The sequence below is a fragment of the Melanostigma gelatinosum genome (assembly GCF_949748355.1).
Source record: "Melanostigma gelatinosum genome assembly, chromosome: 8".
In the NCBI taxonomy this organism is placed as follows: Eukaryota; Metazoa; Chordata; class Actinopteri; order Perciformes; family Zoarcidae; genus Melanostigma; species Melanostigma gelatinosum.
Genome location: NC_136641.1, coordinates 11299501 through 11314937, shown reverse-complemented (window position 1 = coordinate 11314937; position 15437 = coordinate 11299501). Strand labels below are relative to the sequence as shown.

At 40.6% G+C, this 15437-nt stretch overlaps 3 protein-coding genes across 3 annotated transcripts; 1 reads left to right on the top strand and 2 right to left on the bottom strand.

Moving 5' to 3' along the window:
- Positions 1 to 1817: 1817 nt before the first annotated feature.
- Positions 1818 to 11270, bottom strand: ppih (peptidylprolyl isomerase H (cyclophilin H)). Its single transcript, XM_079273702.1, has 9 exons — positions 11120 to 11270; positions 6256 to 6320; positions 6140 to 6163; positions 4782 to 4826; positions 4004 to 4046; positions 3288 to 3380; positions 2916 to 3003; positions 2770 to 2810; positions 1818 to 2366 (listed from the first exon to the last, which is right to left on the bottom strand). Exons 1-9 carry the CDS (start codon positions 11183 to 11185, stop codon positions 2298 to 2300), a joined length of 534 nt encoding a protein of 177 aa, XP_079129828.1. The 5' UTR covers positions 11186 to 11270; the 3' UTR covers positions 1818 to 2297.
- Positions 8440 to 9562, top strand: LOC306781363 (putative G-protein coupled receptor 160; the record flags this gene model as incomplete). The annotated part of the gene is made up of 1 exon (XM_079274189.1): positions 8440 to 9562. The coding sequence occupies one exon, from the start codon at positions 8440 to 8442 to the stop codon at positions 9490 to 9492; it is 1053 nt and encodes a 350-aa protein (XP_079130315.1). The 3' UTR covers positions 9493 to 9562.
- Positions 11271 to 11899: 629 nt separating the features above from the next.
- Positions 11900 to 14662, bottom strand: taf10 (TAF10 RNA polymerase II, TATA box binding protein (TBP)-associated factor). Its single transcript, XM_079272781.1, has 5 exons — positions 14269 to 14662; positions 13786 to 13943; positions 13342 to 13406; positions 12389 to 12503; positions 11900 to 12215 (listed from the first exon to the last, which is right to left on the bottom strand). The coding sequence occupies exons 1-5, from the start codon at positions 14399 to 14401 to the stop codon at positions 12126 to 12128; spliced, it is 561 nt and encodes a 186-aa protein (XP_079128907.1). The 5' UTR covers positions 14402 to 14662; the 3' UTR covers positions 11900 to 12125.
- Positions 14663 to 15437: the final 775 nt, after the last annotated feature.

Genomic DNA, 15437 nt, shown 5'->3' with positions numbered 1-15437 from the left:
AACACCTAAACACAGAACAACTGATTCACTATTCCATATCACAGGACATTTCTGGAAGTAACCCTACTATTACGCTTGAAATGGCATATTGTTTTGTTAGAGATTACCCCCAAATCCTTCATTTGAATGAAGGTCATATCAGGATACAACATCCAGGATGAACAATAACCGCAATGTTCCTTCATAATGTAAAGATCAGACATGCTATTTGATTGTTTGTTGTTGTAATATTCAGGATTCACAAGGAGGACATTTGTAAATTCCTTAGATGATTACATTTCTTAATTCCTAAGGGTACACATAAACTCAAACACTGTCACCCTGATGTAACATACTATTTGCTTCTTCTCTCATATTTCCCTGCCCAACAAACCGGTGAAACGCAATCATCGGCCACACCACACCGGAGTTTTGGAGCAGCCTTAGGCTATATCCACACTAGTCCAGTTTTCCTACGTTTACACTGAGCAGCCACACCACGCCGGAGTTTTGGAGCAGCCTTAGGCTATATCCACACTAGTCCAGTTTTCCTACGTTTACACTGAGCAGCCACACCACGCCAGAGTTTTGGAGCAGCCTTAACGGAGGAACCTGAAAACTCCGCCGAGGTTGGAGGTATTTGAGAACTCCGGGGTTTTGGTTCAGTGTAGACGTCGGATACGGATGTCTGTTAGAAAAAATGAGCCCACACCCGTGCCCGCTACTGGATTGGTTATTACCAGCCATGACGTCTCCGTCCCTGATTCGTCACACTCACTATCACGTGACCCGTACCCGGAAGAAAACAAAACAGCCGGGCGACCAGCAGCGATTCATTTCAACATGGATAACGAAAAATAAAACTTTCCACGAACTGTGTCTGTTTGAGTTTATAGAGGAAGATCTTAAGTATCAAATACAATGTATTTGTGATGATGTGTGAAGAGCCCCGTTCTCCCACACAAAGATGGGCTTTAGCATTGACCCCAGCCAGACTCCCCACGAAGAGACCCCCCCCCCCTAAAAAAACCCTTCTTCCTGCCTCCATAAGAACAGAGTATCCATCTGAAAGGATTCTTTTGTGCCAAGGGAACAAGGTCCACGGTGGGAGAGCGTGGGTGGGGGAGGGGTCTGGAGGCTCGGAGTTGTATGGATGGCTAGGATACGAGAGGCAGCCATAAGTTAAGCAGAGGATTGCTTGGCGCTGAAGTGTGTGACTTGGACTATTGTGCCTGTGAGGTATTTCCCTCCTTTGCTTCCTGGCGATGACGTTGAGATAGATTGCTACCTCGTATCACCTCAGAGATCAAATATAGATCTCTGGTTAATTACTCACTCGTTCCTTTTCTCAGCTAAAGACTCAGAGGAAAACCTCCCTGGGGCAAATAGGCTAATGAAAACAAAACAATGCATTTACACTGGGTATAGTGTTCTCACACTATTAAATGCCGAGTTGAATTTCAAAACGTGGATACGCAACCATGTTTTTAAATACATATATGAATCTAAATGTAAAAACAAGAAGAGCACGATAGACTTCTGATGATTTCAGACTCTGGCTACTGTTAATATTGTAATTGATGCATATATCTTGTGAAGATGGTAGCAATTCAAATTCCTTGTCACTACTGTGAACTTAAAAAATTAATTACGCATTCATACTTTAAAAAGTAAATACATATTTAACATTTGGTGTGAAGAGAAGTTGAACGACATTAACATTTTGAAAATTGAAACTAACAAACCAACGATTAAAAGGAACTTACTGTAAACACAATGCTAGTTACAGATGTAAACAGCTTTCCCCAAAGAAACAAGATTACTACGACAGGTTTGTGTAAAAGTAAAACAATTTATTTATCCTCAATGAACAGTTCGACTCAAACAGGAATTAGAATGTTTATAATGCAAAGCAATTCTTTCAAAAAGTCACAATTTCTTATTTGTCTTTTTCTAACAGGAAGCACAAATTCTCTCCACTTGGACCCAACAACAGTGTCGAACATGACGATTTGCAAAACAAATTCAAAACCAATGTATTAAGCACATCTTGTCAGTTCCAAAACCCACCAGACATGTGAATAACCTGATCTGGGTTCAGGATTCAGCGGTTAACCTGGAATCAGTTTTACCAAACTCAAGATAATTGCCCAAAATGATGTACTGTTGAACGTTATACTGTCCTTCAATGTGCATCATGGCAGAAGACAGGAAAAAATGTAGGTTGATGTCTGCTGAGGAGTATCAAGTGACTATAAAAACGACTTCATGTGTACAGAGGTTGTGTAATTCTGGCGTGGTGTTGTGAGGAAGCTGGATCACATCTCTCCGCACTGTCCAATGAGGATGGGGAGCTTGGGCTTGTTGTTGGGTCCCGTGGGAACATTCTGTAGACAGGAAGGAGCACAAACAGTCACATAAACATCTCTCTCACACACACACACACACACACACACACACACACGAATTTATGAACGCAATGACTGGGTTTCACACGTTGATTGCTTTCTTTGAAACATTTATGTCTGAAGATGTACACATCACTGTTGAGATGAAAATGTTAAGCATATAATACATATTAGGAAATATGTACTTAGTTCTCTTCAAACTTGATTTGAGAGATGAGTGAAATATTACAGACAATAAGCACAGCAGGCCTTTTAACTTTAAACATGTTGCACAAAAGGTAATGACCCAGTGTTGAATGACATTTTAGCCACTATGAGCGTCTGTCTCTTTCCCCTCACAATTCATTGACATCAATATATTAATATTACAATGTGTTTTTACCTCAATTTTCCTCATGGTCAGCAAACCATCAACCACTTTTCCTGAAACAGGTGTGGATAAGACAGTTTAAATCTTGGCACATAAACAAATGTACACAGCGCTCTAAATAGATATGAAAGCACAATTAACATCGTAGACATACTCACCAAAAACAACATGCTTCCCATCTAACCAGTCACATTTGGTGCAGGTAATGAAGAACTGACAACCATTTGTCCCTGGCCCGCTGTTTGCCTGAGTAACACACACATTATTGACAAAGAAGGGCGGATTTAAAAGTCTGTTTGTCTCCATTAGTCAGCAGTAATTCACTTTGAATGAATCAATCAAATCCTATTGTCGATAGATGTTGGGTCAATTCACTGTGTGGATTAATCAAATATGAATTCACTTTTTTTTTATTATAGATTAATAGATTAATGTTTGCAGGAAACCAACTAACTTGAGTTTCGTTAAAGTAAACAGACCCTTTCCTCATTCAGTGTCCCCAACCTCTCAGCATTGATCGACAGACATACCATGGACAGAAGACCAGGAGCACAGTGCTTCATTTTGAAGTTCTCGTCTACAAATGGACCTCTGTAGATGCTGCAGATACCAGTTCCATCACCCTTCACAAAAGAACAAAAAAAAAGAGAAAATTAAACAGAACATAAGGTGCAGTAGAAAGAAGCAGCTATAGAATAAGATGAGCTGTAACTCACCACATGTCCACCAGGAGGCAGAATAATACATCATGTTCTCCTGCTCTATTCAAAATACACCTGCAGTTTGTCTGACATCAGTCATGGCACGATTTATTTAATGCAATGAATACAAGAAATGGTAGACCGAAGTGGATGTAAAAGTAAAAAGGCCAACTAGTAATCACCATCTCTTAAAATATCTTTCTTTATATTGTTTATGATAAAACATCTTTCTTTAGCTCCTGTCACATCAGGTCTATCTAACATTGTTCCACTCCAGGCAATAACCCCATCAGAGATTACAGTTGGTTTTCAAGCACAAATTTATTGTTTTCTCTGAAAATATTCTTCTCAACATACTACGTATATGTATTTCTGTTGTAAGAAAAATAACATTCAATGCTATGTTGCAAGAAGATTGAGAGTTTGACTTCACTGTCGCTGTAATCCAAGCCATGAATGCAAACAGTGACGTAAAAACATCAAACGGTGGAACATTGTTTCCGTCAGCGTCAATCAGACAGCAGAAGAGGTGTGCATGTACTTACATTCACAAAGTCCCCTCCTTGTATCATGAAGTCTTTTATCACCCTGCCAACGAACGATGAAAACATAGCAAGTGTCAGTTGTGTTGAGGTACAAGCTGAAGGAGTTTGACTGGTAAGACATGCAGACAGTCTTCTGTTCACGAGTGTCAAAAAAGACAAAAATCTATTTTGATTACATGTTGTAAAACAATAAAACACAATAGGAGGTGGCCAGTTTTTCAACACATCATTTCCCCATAAATAATTGCAAGTTTCTGTAGAAGTTGCATATGAATGAACAAACACTGAATAAATGTAACATACCGTACTTTTCGGACTATAAACCTCAGAGCGTGGGGTAAAAAGTAGCGGCTTATAGTCCGAAAAGTACGGTAGTCAGGCACAAATGCACCTCTGCGGGTCCTTATATGATTCTTCAAAGTGTGTTGGTCTTTATCTGTCAAATAGAAAAGGTTGATTATTAATTTGATCTCAGTTTCTCACAAGTCAAGGGTCGGCACTAGAATCACTTTCATCTCAAACACAAACAAAAAAATAAAACGTCTCATCCAAGTTCTAATATTTCAGTCTGTGTCCAGAATCATGCGTGCTCACCACTAATTTTGCCTCTAGAACTGTAATATTAAGAAAAACAGGGACAGAAACTGCCTGAATACCAGGGTTGACAATGGATAGCCAGAAGGCTGTTCCATGATACAACCAGTTGAACAACAACAACTAGTCAAATGTGGTGGGAGTACAATGCGAGCGATGCATATCAAGCTGCCACACTGTGTACCTGTGGAATGTGCAACCTTTGAAACCAATGGAGACTCCATCCTTCCTGTAGAACAGAACAAAATAAGGTAAAGACAACGACATTGTATTGTAATACAAGTAATTATTTCTCAGGAAGCTGTTTTGTCCACGTTTCTCATGTGAGTTTTCCTAGTAAATGGTCGATCAAGACACCTTGAGAAACAGGGATGGGTACATGGCATACCACAGGCCAAGCTGCTCAACCACCCTGTTCTAAAACATAAAGAGCACCATTGCTGATCATTGCTGATCCACGAGTCAGTGTAATTCAGTAAAGGATTCTAAATGCAGTCCTTTTACGTCGTTATAGTCATCTATAGTGGTTATTTGCATAAAACACACAATTCAAATGATTAAGAAATAAAAGATTGCAGTTCTATTGGCAAAAACATTTGTAATTTATAGTTTTAATTTGTATTGTCAGGGATCTGCGACTAGAAAGCCTGAATGCCAATCTCCATATCGCACATTGTCTTACTGAATATCGGCCGTAAAACTTTATTTCACAGTATGATGGTTACACTGTGCGATTACTCCGTGGTTCACATGCATGCCGAACCTTGATGACTGCACGGATCAGGAATCAACTCTGGCCTGTTACACCACTAGTCAATCCCTAAACATTGATGAACAGGGATGGGTACATACCATTCCACAGGCCAAGCATCTTGAACTGGCAGCTGTTCAACTGCCCTGATGTATTATTGTTGACTGAGGTATAAGGTACATGATAGTGCAGACACAGGGATGGGTACATGAACTGGCAGTTGTTAAACCACCCCGTTTCATTGTAGCTGGCTTTAATGTAAATATTAGTGTGTGGAGAGAGATTTATGTCATTAGAGAGCACCAGGAAGGAACAATGTCGGTGAAATAAAGAGCAGTGGTCACAAGCTGGTCTTGTTAAATGGTCTCGTATGCCTTCCATGATTGACGAATAAGCAGAGCATTTATCAGCCTAAGTGACTCCGAAAGCTACCAGTGACAGTGTCTATTGTAATATCTGGCAACAGGCATTGTAGGTTAAAAGCCTCCTTTGGCATTCTTCAAATGAACCCATTCATATTAGAAGGTTGTGGCTCAGTGTGTACTGGCAATGTGATCCGTTTGTTGGTGTGACTTTTTGTCGTGCACACGCATACATGTAAAAGGCCTGTTTAAGCATACATGTGGCCAAATAATTAGGTTTCTCCAGCAGAAGCCTTTTGTGTAATAAGGATCTCCTTGGCCCTTAATCTGATGAAGGGAAAATCTTGAGTGCATGCTGGGACAATGTGCGGGGGATGGTGACGTCGTCTTTGTGTAACATCAGAGAACAAAGACGTTTTGCAACCTTACCTGAACTCTCCAGTGCAGAACTGCCTGTAAGAGATGAGGAAAGTTTAAGTAACACCTTCAAACACTCAGACACGTCAGTCCTGAAAGACAGACTTCTGTAACGACTTTCTCCTTACCGGAAATTCTCTGCAGTCTTTGGAACCACATCGGCAAACAGCTCGATCTTCATCCGTCCGATATCCTGGCAAATAGTTGAGAAAACACACAAAACAATGACAAACAATGAAACGTACACACCCGAATGCAAATTGGAAAAGTGTTTCACCTCAGGCCAAACGACATAGCACGGCCAGAACCTGGTCAGTCTTATAACAGGAAGTACTCTGAGACAGAAGGCCTCGTCTGCAGTAACCAGTTATAATAAGAGACTCTGCAACAGATACTTCTACCGAATAACTGGTATAGGATTTCTTCTCATCTTTCTTCCTTCTACTTCTGGTCTTGAAGGACACATTCTCCTATTTCTGCCTGAAAACATCAAGTGGACTCTGCTTCATCCCAACAACGCTACACAAGCTTTTCTGTCAGAGTTCTGATTCCCGGTGGTCAAAGTACACATTATGTAAAATGTAAATGACATCAGAATCTTAATGAACGACTTTAAATCATCTCTATAACTATTTTGTGTGTGTGTGTGTGTGTGTGTGTGTGTGTGTGTGTGTGTGTGTGTGTGTGTCCACCCAGGCGTTCCACAACCCGGAGGGACATGTAGATGGCTGACTGTTCCAACAATGTCCGTATGCACAAAAAAAAAGAAGAAAAAAAAAAAAACCGGCCGGTTGTCCCCATGACATCTTTGCATAACTCTCTCTCTTCAGTCGATGCAGACGACTCACAGTAAAACTAACAGCCGGTGGATCTCCTGTCTATGCCATTTAGAAAATACAGATTATATTTTTACTTTCCAGGTAATCAAACTAAATATAGGTGCGTGAGTTCAACCACAAAACATTTTGTCCGCTGAGCGTTTTCTCTCGCTGGAGTCTGACATGCCCAACAGGTAAGACAGGTTGTTTAAAATAAACAAGTTTCTCATCAGACAATACATTTTAATTATAGAGTCTGCTGTTGAATGTATAATGTTGAACCACTTTTGTGGCGACGCTGGAATGAGGGTTTTTAAAATGTTATGTCCAAAGATCACTTTGGATTCAGAAACAAAAACAAGGAAGAGAAAAGTGCACTGAACTGAATGAGACAAGAGGCTAAAGGGTTTCACCTGACAGTCAAGATATCAAGCCCAAGGTAGATGTCCGACTCGCTAAGACAGACTAAGGTCTCTCAAGGCTTTTAGATTCTAATGAGAAGACACGCTGCTTCGTTTTACTTTTACTGTTAAAAGCATCTTGCTGTTCAACGGGGACACCTGCGGTTTATCGACCAGTGCGGCTTATCTATGCACCGATTTATTTTATTTTTAAATCAGCTGGTGTGGCCTATATACCGGTGCGCTCTATAGTCCGAAAAGTACGGTACTTGTGCTTCCTACTCCTTTTCAGAGATATATTAGTTTATGTTTGTACTTTATGTTATTTATGATTTTTTTAAATTTATTTTATTTGTTGTTGTAGTTTCGTTTTACATAACTAACACTGTAGCCAGAGGTTTCATATAAAATGGGCAGGCTTCCATCAAGACACAGGTGTGTGCATTGAGCTTTCCACACTCACAATGGGAAGGTGGAGCCATACATAACTATCTCAAATGAACCACTTCACCTGACAACAGTCATATTCAGGAGAGTCTTGGTGAGAGCATGCAGGGCTGACTGGATCGCCACTGAAACTCACTGGACTAGGAGAACCCTGAGCACAGAGGTACAGATGGCTTAGTCTTTGTTTCATTATTGTATAATTTATACAGAGTAAGCTACACACTTCAAATGGCAGAACTTGCTTCTCCAGTTTAACAATGCTGGAAAGAACAAACACCATTGCTGCAGAATGTTGACGTGGAAGTGACAACATATGAGAACCAAAGTGTGTGTCTCAAAACTGTAATGATGACAAAATGAATTCTACTTTTACTTTGTTTTTCATAATTGCATAAATACTAAATTGATGATGAGATGAGATGTGTCAATCTCCTACTCGACCATCTCTGGCTATTTCATGTTGTGGACTGGACTCATGCATCCACATGCTTTCTCTAATCAGTAATCATTTGCACAGCCACAGTTCCTAACCAATATACTCTTGTCCTCCAGCCTTTCCTGGAGCCTCTCCGTACTGAACTGAGCACTGATTGCACAAATGCTGCATGAATTGATAACTCATCAGAAAACAAGCAATACCGTCAAAATGCTGGACATCGTAGAAGAAACGGATGTGGTGTCTGGCCGTCATACAGACAACGCTGACAAGTATCTGGCAATTATGCTTATCAAGATGGGAATGGAAGTAGTGGTCCTCTTCTTCAGCAGCCAGAAACTGTCTACCTCCTTTTTAGGCAGGTGCAGTCTGTCCATCGTCCTGGCTGACTCTGTGATGGTGCTTCTTTTCTCATGCTTGTTATTTCTTGGACCTGAAAGGTATCTCGTGTCCCTCTGCTTCATCTTGGCCAATGCCTCTGCAACATATGAAGCACTGCCACTGCCCCTGATCTGCCTGGGTTTATTGGACTGCTGTTTAGAAGGTACCTACCTCGGCAAACAGAGCGCCTTCTACAAATTCCTAAGGCACACCGCCTTGACATTGCTGGTGTGGATCCTAGCTGTTATTTACGCCTTTGGTTCTGTCAAATCGGATTTGATGAGACTGGACTATCAGGAAAGGCTATCAGTTCTAGTGTGTGAAGTACGGGAGTCTACACTGATCAACTACTTCATTTTGGGGCTTTTCTCAGCGGTAGGTTTTACAATGCTTCCCTTTTACTCAATGATTCCTCAGTGGGTGGGCGAGGCCAACAGGATATCTGAAGCGAGGGAAGAACGAGAGAACCAGACCAGCGACTTGTTGTTCACCTCAACTAACTGCACAGAGACAAAAGGCATCGAGGATAATCCACCGGAGGAGACCGCCTATCCGCGCCCGCCTCTGTGGTTCAGCCTAATACTGGGCTTTAGTCTAACTTGGATGCTTTATCTCGTGGTGTCTGTGGTCTGCATATTGCTCAGCTTTGGAATACCTGCCTACATCACTGTTAACCTTCTGTGGGTGGAGTGCACCAACAGTTTCCTGACAGGCATGATGTTCTGGGCAAACAGCAACAAACAAGGACCGTACAGCCTCCCAGAAAGCGAGTGCCCGTGGCCCATTTACTGGCATTTGAGCAAAGGAACACAACAGCAGCCGTTCCCTGCAGCTGTGTCGAACCCATCCAAAGAGAAGAGCCACACCCTCCTCTATGTGTAATAGAGAAAGAGGTCAACAGTGAACCTGTTACATGGCAGACCTGACAGCCAATAGCAAATGAGAACCATGATGCGAGAAAGTCAGTGAAGACTTGAGGTGGCAACTATGAATAGTTCACCTGTGTACATGTAAACTGACACCTACACACAGACACGCATCTTTCACCTCTCCATCGGCACATGCAGATGTGCTTTTGAACAACAGCAAAATGCTGCCATTGGATTATCTTATTTTAGAAGTCTAAAATACTACTTTATTACCAAGGTTGGAATTTAAATGAAAAAAAAACAATAAAGGCTTCTAGTCACAAAGGTTTATATGATACATATTTAGTTAAATGTCAGAGTTATGGTGTATGTGTGAATTTCCTACTCCTTTTCAGACATATTAGTTTATGTTTGTACTTTTTTATTTGTGTTTCGAAATACATAAATAGATCAAACAACAAAACAGAATGGTTTTCACTATCCACTCATAGTTATCATGAATCGACCAAAAAACAAAGAACTGTGGTACGACTGTATCTAAATGTTCCGTCATAAAGGATGGTCCAGTGCATCCTAAGCTAGAGGAAATAAGGAAAGGAAGCATTCAAGCACCTTTCCTTGGCTTTTAGGGAACTCGACCAGCTCTTATCAAGACTGCCACTTCGATACTCCCGGGTCATTTCACAGTTCGTGATCTTCCCTCAGACCTTCCTCACAGACTGTGTGTGCTGATTCTCCAGAAGTAATAGCCATTGGACGGTTTGCACTGTGATTTGTGTCTTTTGGCGCAATAGTTTCTGAGAAAAGTGGGGGAAAGTAACGAACGGTGTTCCATACAGAGCACATAACGTGATTTCAACGGCGATTAAAGAAAACAAACTGTCAAAAGTATTCAATTGATGTATAAACTTTACCTTTATGGACATATTCGTGAATAACACGGCTGTAACGTCATTGTGCGCCACATTAAGTGCAGACAGCGTTTGTGTGGACAGACCTGTTGTTGCAGTTTGAGTGGCGCCAAGTGGTCACTGCGCGCCACTGACGTTAAAAAGGCCCTTATTTAAAAGCAGTTATTTAACGAAAGGTAATATAGCATAATAATGAATAACATAATTCCATACAGATTACAGCACTGTGAGAAGAAAACGTGTAGTGGAAATGTAGGTTTTGGCTGCTCTACTTATCGCCCTTATTAGCTGTGGACTGGCGCTTCACTCCCGGACGCATGTGGGCGCACTGAGCAATCCTACTGAACTCTCACAGGAACAAATGGCGTATTTCTTGGTCAAGAATAAAAGACGTGGTACTGAAGATAACACACACAGTATACTTGTTATTCACGATCTGGAGGTTATTTATACGACGATCGGCGAAAAAAAAGAAGCCATGTATGTTACCTTAATTACACTACAAGATGCTCACCACAATATAAACCGCGCGATTTAAACGTAGAACCAGCCCTGTTTGTTGCCATGTGTATCAGACACGTGTATTAAACGAAGATGTCTAAATACCAACTAACGTAGTTCAGTTGATCGCAACTTTTACCACGAGATTATGGTGAGATGTGTTCATGGTAACGTTGGTTAGCTGGGACATAATGTTAGCGTATATCTTTATATGTTTGCTCTACTCACCTGCCCTCCGATGGTTACGTCGAAGAAGACAATCGGGTTGCTTACATTTGTTGTTTGAACAGACATTGTGACAGTTTCCTCGCTCGTTAAGACTAAATAAAAATGCTATTCACCGGATAACACCATAGATGCGATAGCCATTGAATGGAGAGACATGTTACGGCGCGCGGTTAGGGTCAAAATAGTGGCAACGCGAGAAAGCGCGATAGTAAAAGCTTGGATATCTCCAACAGAATGCCGGCTTGTGGTAATGTACATTTAATCGTTTCGACGTAAAAACAAACAAAACAGTACTGATTACGTAACTTCGTGAGGCCTTGTGATGTTACACTTAATAAGCCACCTCTATAAACTAGTTTTATTTTTCTTATGTCGCAAAATAAGAGTACAAACTGCATTTCGCTGCACAAACCTGTTGTACAACATTGTAACCTTGAATTACTGCAGTAAAAGTAGTACTTATAATGGTGAAATTCAATTAGTGGTAGAATTAAACAGCGGAAATCGGTCCAAAAGCCAGTTAATTAGCAAAACTATGAATAGTGAATTTACATTATGCTCAATTGCAATTTCAAAAAAAATGAACAAATCCTAAAACAATGTTTCCAGTCACACATTTCTAGTAAGTAATAATAGTACATTGTAATTGAGCTGCATCTTATTTTTAAACAATAAGGTTGATAAACAAGTGCCTTTACTCCTACAGTACATCAAAAGGTTTAGCACTTCTACTTGGACTTTGCATTGGACAAATGAAACATCTCACACAGAAAGTTTTTTGTAAGGGTTTTATTTTCACCACAAAACTTAATTATACAATTTAACACAACGCAAAGGTGGCTCCACAAAAAATAACAAAAGGCAAAGTGACTACGATTTGTCAAAGCTGTACTAAAGCACCATGATCAAAACAAAAACATTTCGCAAAAAAGGTGTCGACACACTCTAGTGGTTCAGCAGGGACAAAAAACTAGCAAAAGCAAAAAGCCTTTAAAGAAAGGCAGTTCTATGTAAAGTAATATGGTTTCTTGACGTTGACGCCATATTCTGAGAGGGCAGGAGTCAGGTCCTCCATCGTCAGAGTGTACTTCTTATCCTATAGAAAGAGAAGAAGAAAGAATACAAGAGAACCAGTAACCATCAGGAACAACATGAGCAGAGCTGGGTATAGGTTGACAGCTACCTCTCTCACCATCTTCTTACAACACTCAAAATACTACAAAATAGTGTCACATTTAAAGCACATGTTAGGATGAGAGAAACACTGACCTTTGTTTTACTCCTTGAGCTTCCTGAGGCAGTGCCCTTCATTTTACAGTACTGCAGCGCATCATTGGCAATGTCCGAGATAAACTTCTGAGAAGCGAGGGAGATCAGACGGATTCTGAAGAAATTAAAAAAAGAAAATAATTGTTGTGAGTTTCCCTGTCTGTACACAGCCAGCATGTGTCTCTCTTTCATGGGAGAAAAACAAACAAATAAGTCAGTCATCAAAAAGTTCTTCGGATCTCATTTTCACTTTTCTCTTCCAAGAAATGATTACAGCAACGATTATAAAGGCGACAATAAATGGTCCACTAGGCTTAAAGTCTGTACTTTCTGCTCACACATGCCAATGAAGATTAGTAGCAGTACTGATGTATACGGCATACAACAGCACCGAACTCCATTTAATAAAAGTCAGACAGGCATGGCAGTCAATCCTACAATAAGTCTGATTTCTTAGTTTTTAAAAATGTTTACATTGTCACTCAGCTAATCAAACTTTACCAACTATATTACTTGACTGAAAGCTGCCGAGCGACATTCAGACAACACTGTAGTCATCACGTGTAATTATTAAAAGAGTTTATCCAAAACTACTTAAGCACATGATAGGACGTAAAGGAAACATACAAAACAGCTTGCCCAAACATACAAGAGTTACAGCCTCCTGTTTAAGACTATACATTTGTGGTTGATGAAATGCTATACATGTGTATTTAAATGATTGTTGTGTTATATGTTTAACATTAATATAGTTAGAATTTCTAAGAAAAAGTTAAATAGACTGTTAAATGTCATAATATGGTGCTTTCAAAGCACTCCCTTTGTGCCTGTCCTGTAAGTCTACAGCACTTTGATTTGTGTCCTTTGGTTCCACGGGGTATCGGGTGGAGCCCCTCACACTGAAGCTTGAAGGTGGAGCTACACTTCAAAGAGTCAGTCATTGTTGCACATACATTCTTGGGTCAGAAGCCTCAAAGCCAGCCCGGTTGAGGTAGTAGCCCGTTACTGCATCAGGAATCTGAAAAAAAAAAAAAAAGTGCAGACTTCAGCGTGTGGTCAAGATTCATAAAGCCTGCTTTCACTTCAACATATTGGTGAAGAGCATTGTTATTGTATGTCTGCCATTCAATGACAATCAGCCAAATGTAAAGTAGCATCTGACCACTGAATGAAACTATTAGCAGTGTCTCAGTAGGACAGCGCTTTGTACAAAAAAATTAAATCTGATGTTCACTAAGGGATTTGGTGATCAATTGATGTGGCTGGCAAGGTAGGCAAACTTGCCAGGTGTTTCCAACATTAGCAAGAATTCAGTAGTTAATAACTTGGAACATATGCAACATGTCCCTATTCGTGAATGCAGCATAGAGTAGTCTGACTGACACCACTGGACTTACTGTGGGAGTGTACTCTTCCAGCTGCATGAGGAAATCTGCCAGCGGCGTGGTGGAGAAGGCCGGCTTCACATCTCCATTGGTGATACCAGCAGGAACGTAGACGCCGTTGGAGACAGACGAGTCTGCTGATGGTATCACCATGGCCGCTGAGGCTGAAGCTGAAATACATGTTTGGGATGAATTCATTTTTAATAAAAAAAGCATTGTTCCTATCTTGCACAGTGCACAAATAAGTATTGTTACAGTTTTCCCTTCTACGAAAATGTGTTTAGCAGTTTTGCCTCAAGAAAGTTTGCTAAAAGTTTGAAAAAAAAAAAAAAAGTTCACACATGATGATGCATCACGTTCTTGCACACTATATTGTGATAGGAAGACAAACCATTTATCTTCAGCAGCAATAAACCAGCTACCCTACCTTTAATTGACAAGTATTGATCACAGCAACATGAACATTAGTGACGGTCATATAACAGTGAACGTTACCATTACTCGTGACCGAAAGGATGCTGCTGATGTTGGTAGCTGCGTTATCATTTGCGATACAGTTACTCGAAGCTGAGGACGTCGTGGAGGACACTCCAGTTGTGACGGACTGATTAACGTTATCTATATTCATGTTGACGTTACCGTGAGCTAACACGCTAACCGTGGCTAGCTAGCACAGAGAAATGTACAAATATGACCAAAAGCGCGATCCTGTGCTAATTAGCTCCAAGGCTAGTCTTCAACAAAGTACTGCGTTGTGAAGGGAAGCCTATTTTGTCACTCCGATGTTGTTAAAATAGCTGAATCAGGAGCTAGTTAGCTAGCATTAGGAATGTTTGAAGCTAGCGTTACTGAGCAGCAGAAAGCTGTGCTCATGCTGTAGAGCCAAACGCGTCACGTGACCCTTTCTGTACGTATGGATCAGGTCTGACGGAAGTAGCCGAAGATTCCCGAAGTTACATTTGATATGGGTTGGTTTGTATTCAAAGTTCGTTTCTCATCTGTTGTTTGTTGAACAAACAACTTCTTTAAATTAGCTGTGTCAGCTGCCAGCGTGATTATTTAAACAGCTGTAGAGAAAACAGGTAGCGAAGAACGTTAATGAAGATTTAGTGGTGTTTTAAACCCCTTTACGCGTTATCTGCTCATTGTGATAAGTGAACATAATATGCTTAACAATCTGTCATCAACAGACGAAGAACCTAGCTTAAGACAAAAAAATAGCAATCATAGACTGTAACTAGATAGTAATGCTACGAAGATGTAATTAACATTTTGGTTGCCCTGCTCGTTAACCAAATGATTGAAGATCCTCTTTGAACAGAGCAATGTTTGGATAGCAAACACAGATGTTTAAGACCCCCAAGCCTAAAGTTACATCGCTGTCGACTGTCACGTGACTGCTGTGACCTTAATGACTCAAATGTGACCTTAACCCCCCTCATGTTACATTGACGTCTCTGCTTTTTGTTTTAAATCAACTTTAAAACAAAAGCTCCAGCTGCCTGGCTCTTCCATATATATTAAATAGATGACTAACACTAACCTCCAGGCGTGTGAGTTCTAAATGTATGTGTTTTTTTGTTTTCTTTAACATTGTAACGAGCTACGAGGGGATACTAGTTTACGAGGAGCCGTGAATGCATCAGGGCGTCCTGCCCCCTCTA

Coding starts and splice junctions, on each gene's coding strand:
- ppih (XM_079273702.1), bottom strand. CDS start 11,185: ATGTCTGTTCAAACAACAAATGTAAGCAACCCGATTGTCTTCTTCGAC. Junction 6,164..6,255: donor AAGACTGCAGAGAATTTCCG/GTAAGGAGAAAG, acceptor CATCTCTTACAG/GCAGTTCTGCACTGGAGAGT. Junction 3,004..3,287: donor CTCCTGGTCTTCTGTCCATG/GTATGTCTGTCG, acceptor TGTGTTACTCAG/GCAAACAGCGGGCCAGGGAC.
- taf10 (XM_079272781.1), bottom strand. CDS start 14,401: ATGAATATAGATAACGTTAATCAGTCCGTCACAACTGGAGTGTCCTCC. Junction 13,407..13,785: donor TGGAAGAGTACACTCCCACA/GTAAGTCCAGTG, acceptor TTTTTTTTTCAG/ATTCCTGATGCAGTAACGGG. Junction 12,504..13,341: donor GAGGCTTCTGACCCAAGAAT/GTATGTGCAACA, acceptor TAATTTCTTCAG/AATCCGTCTGATCTCCCTCG.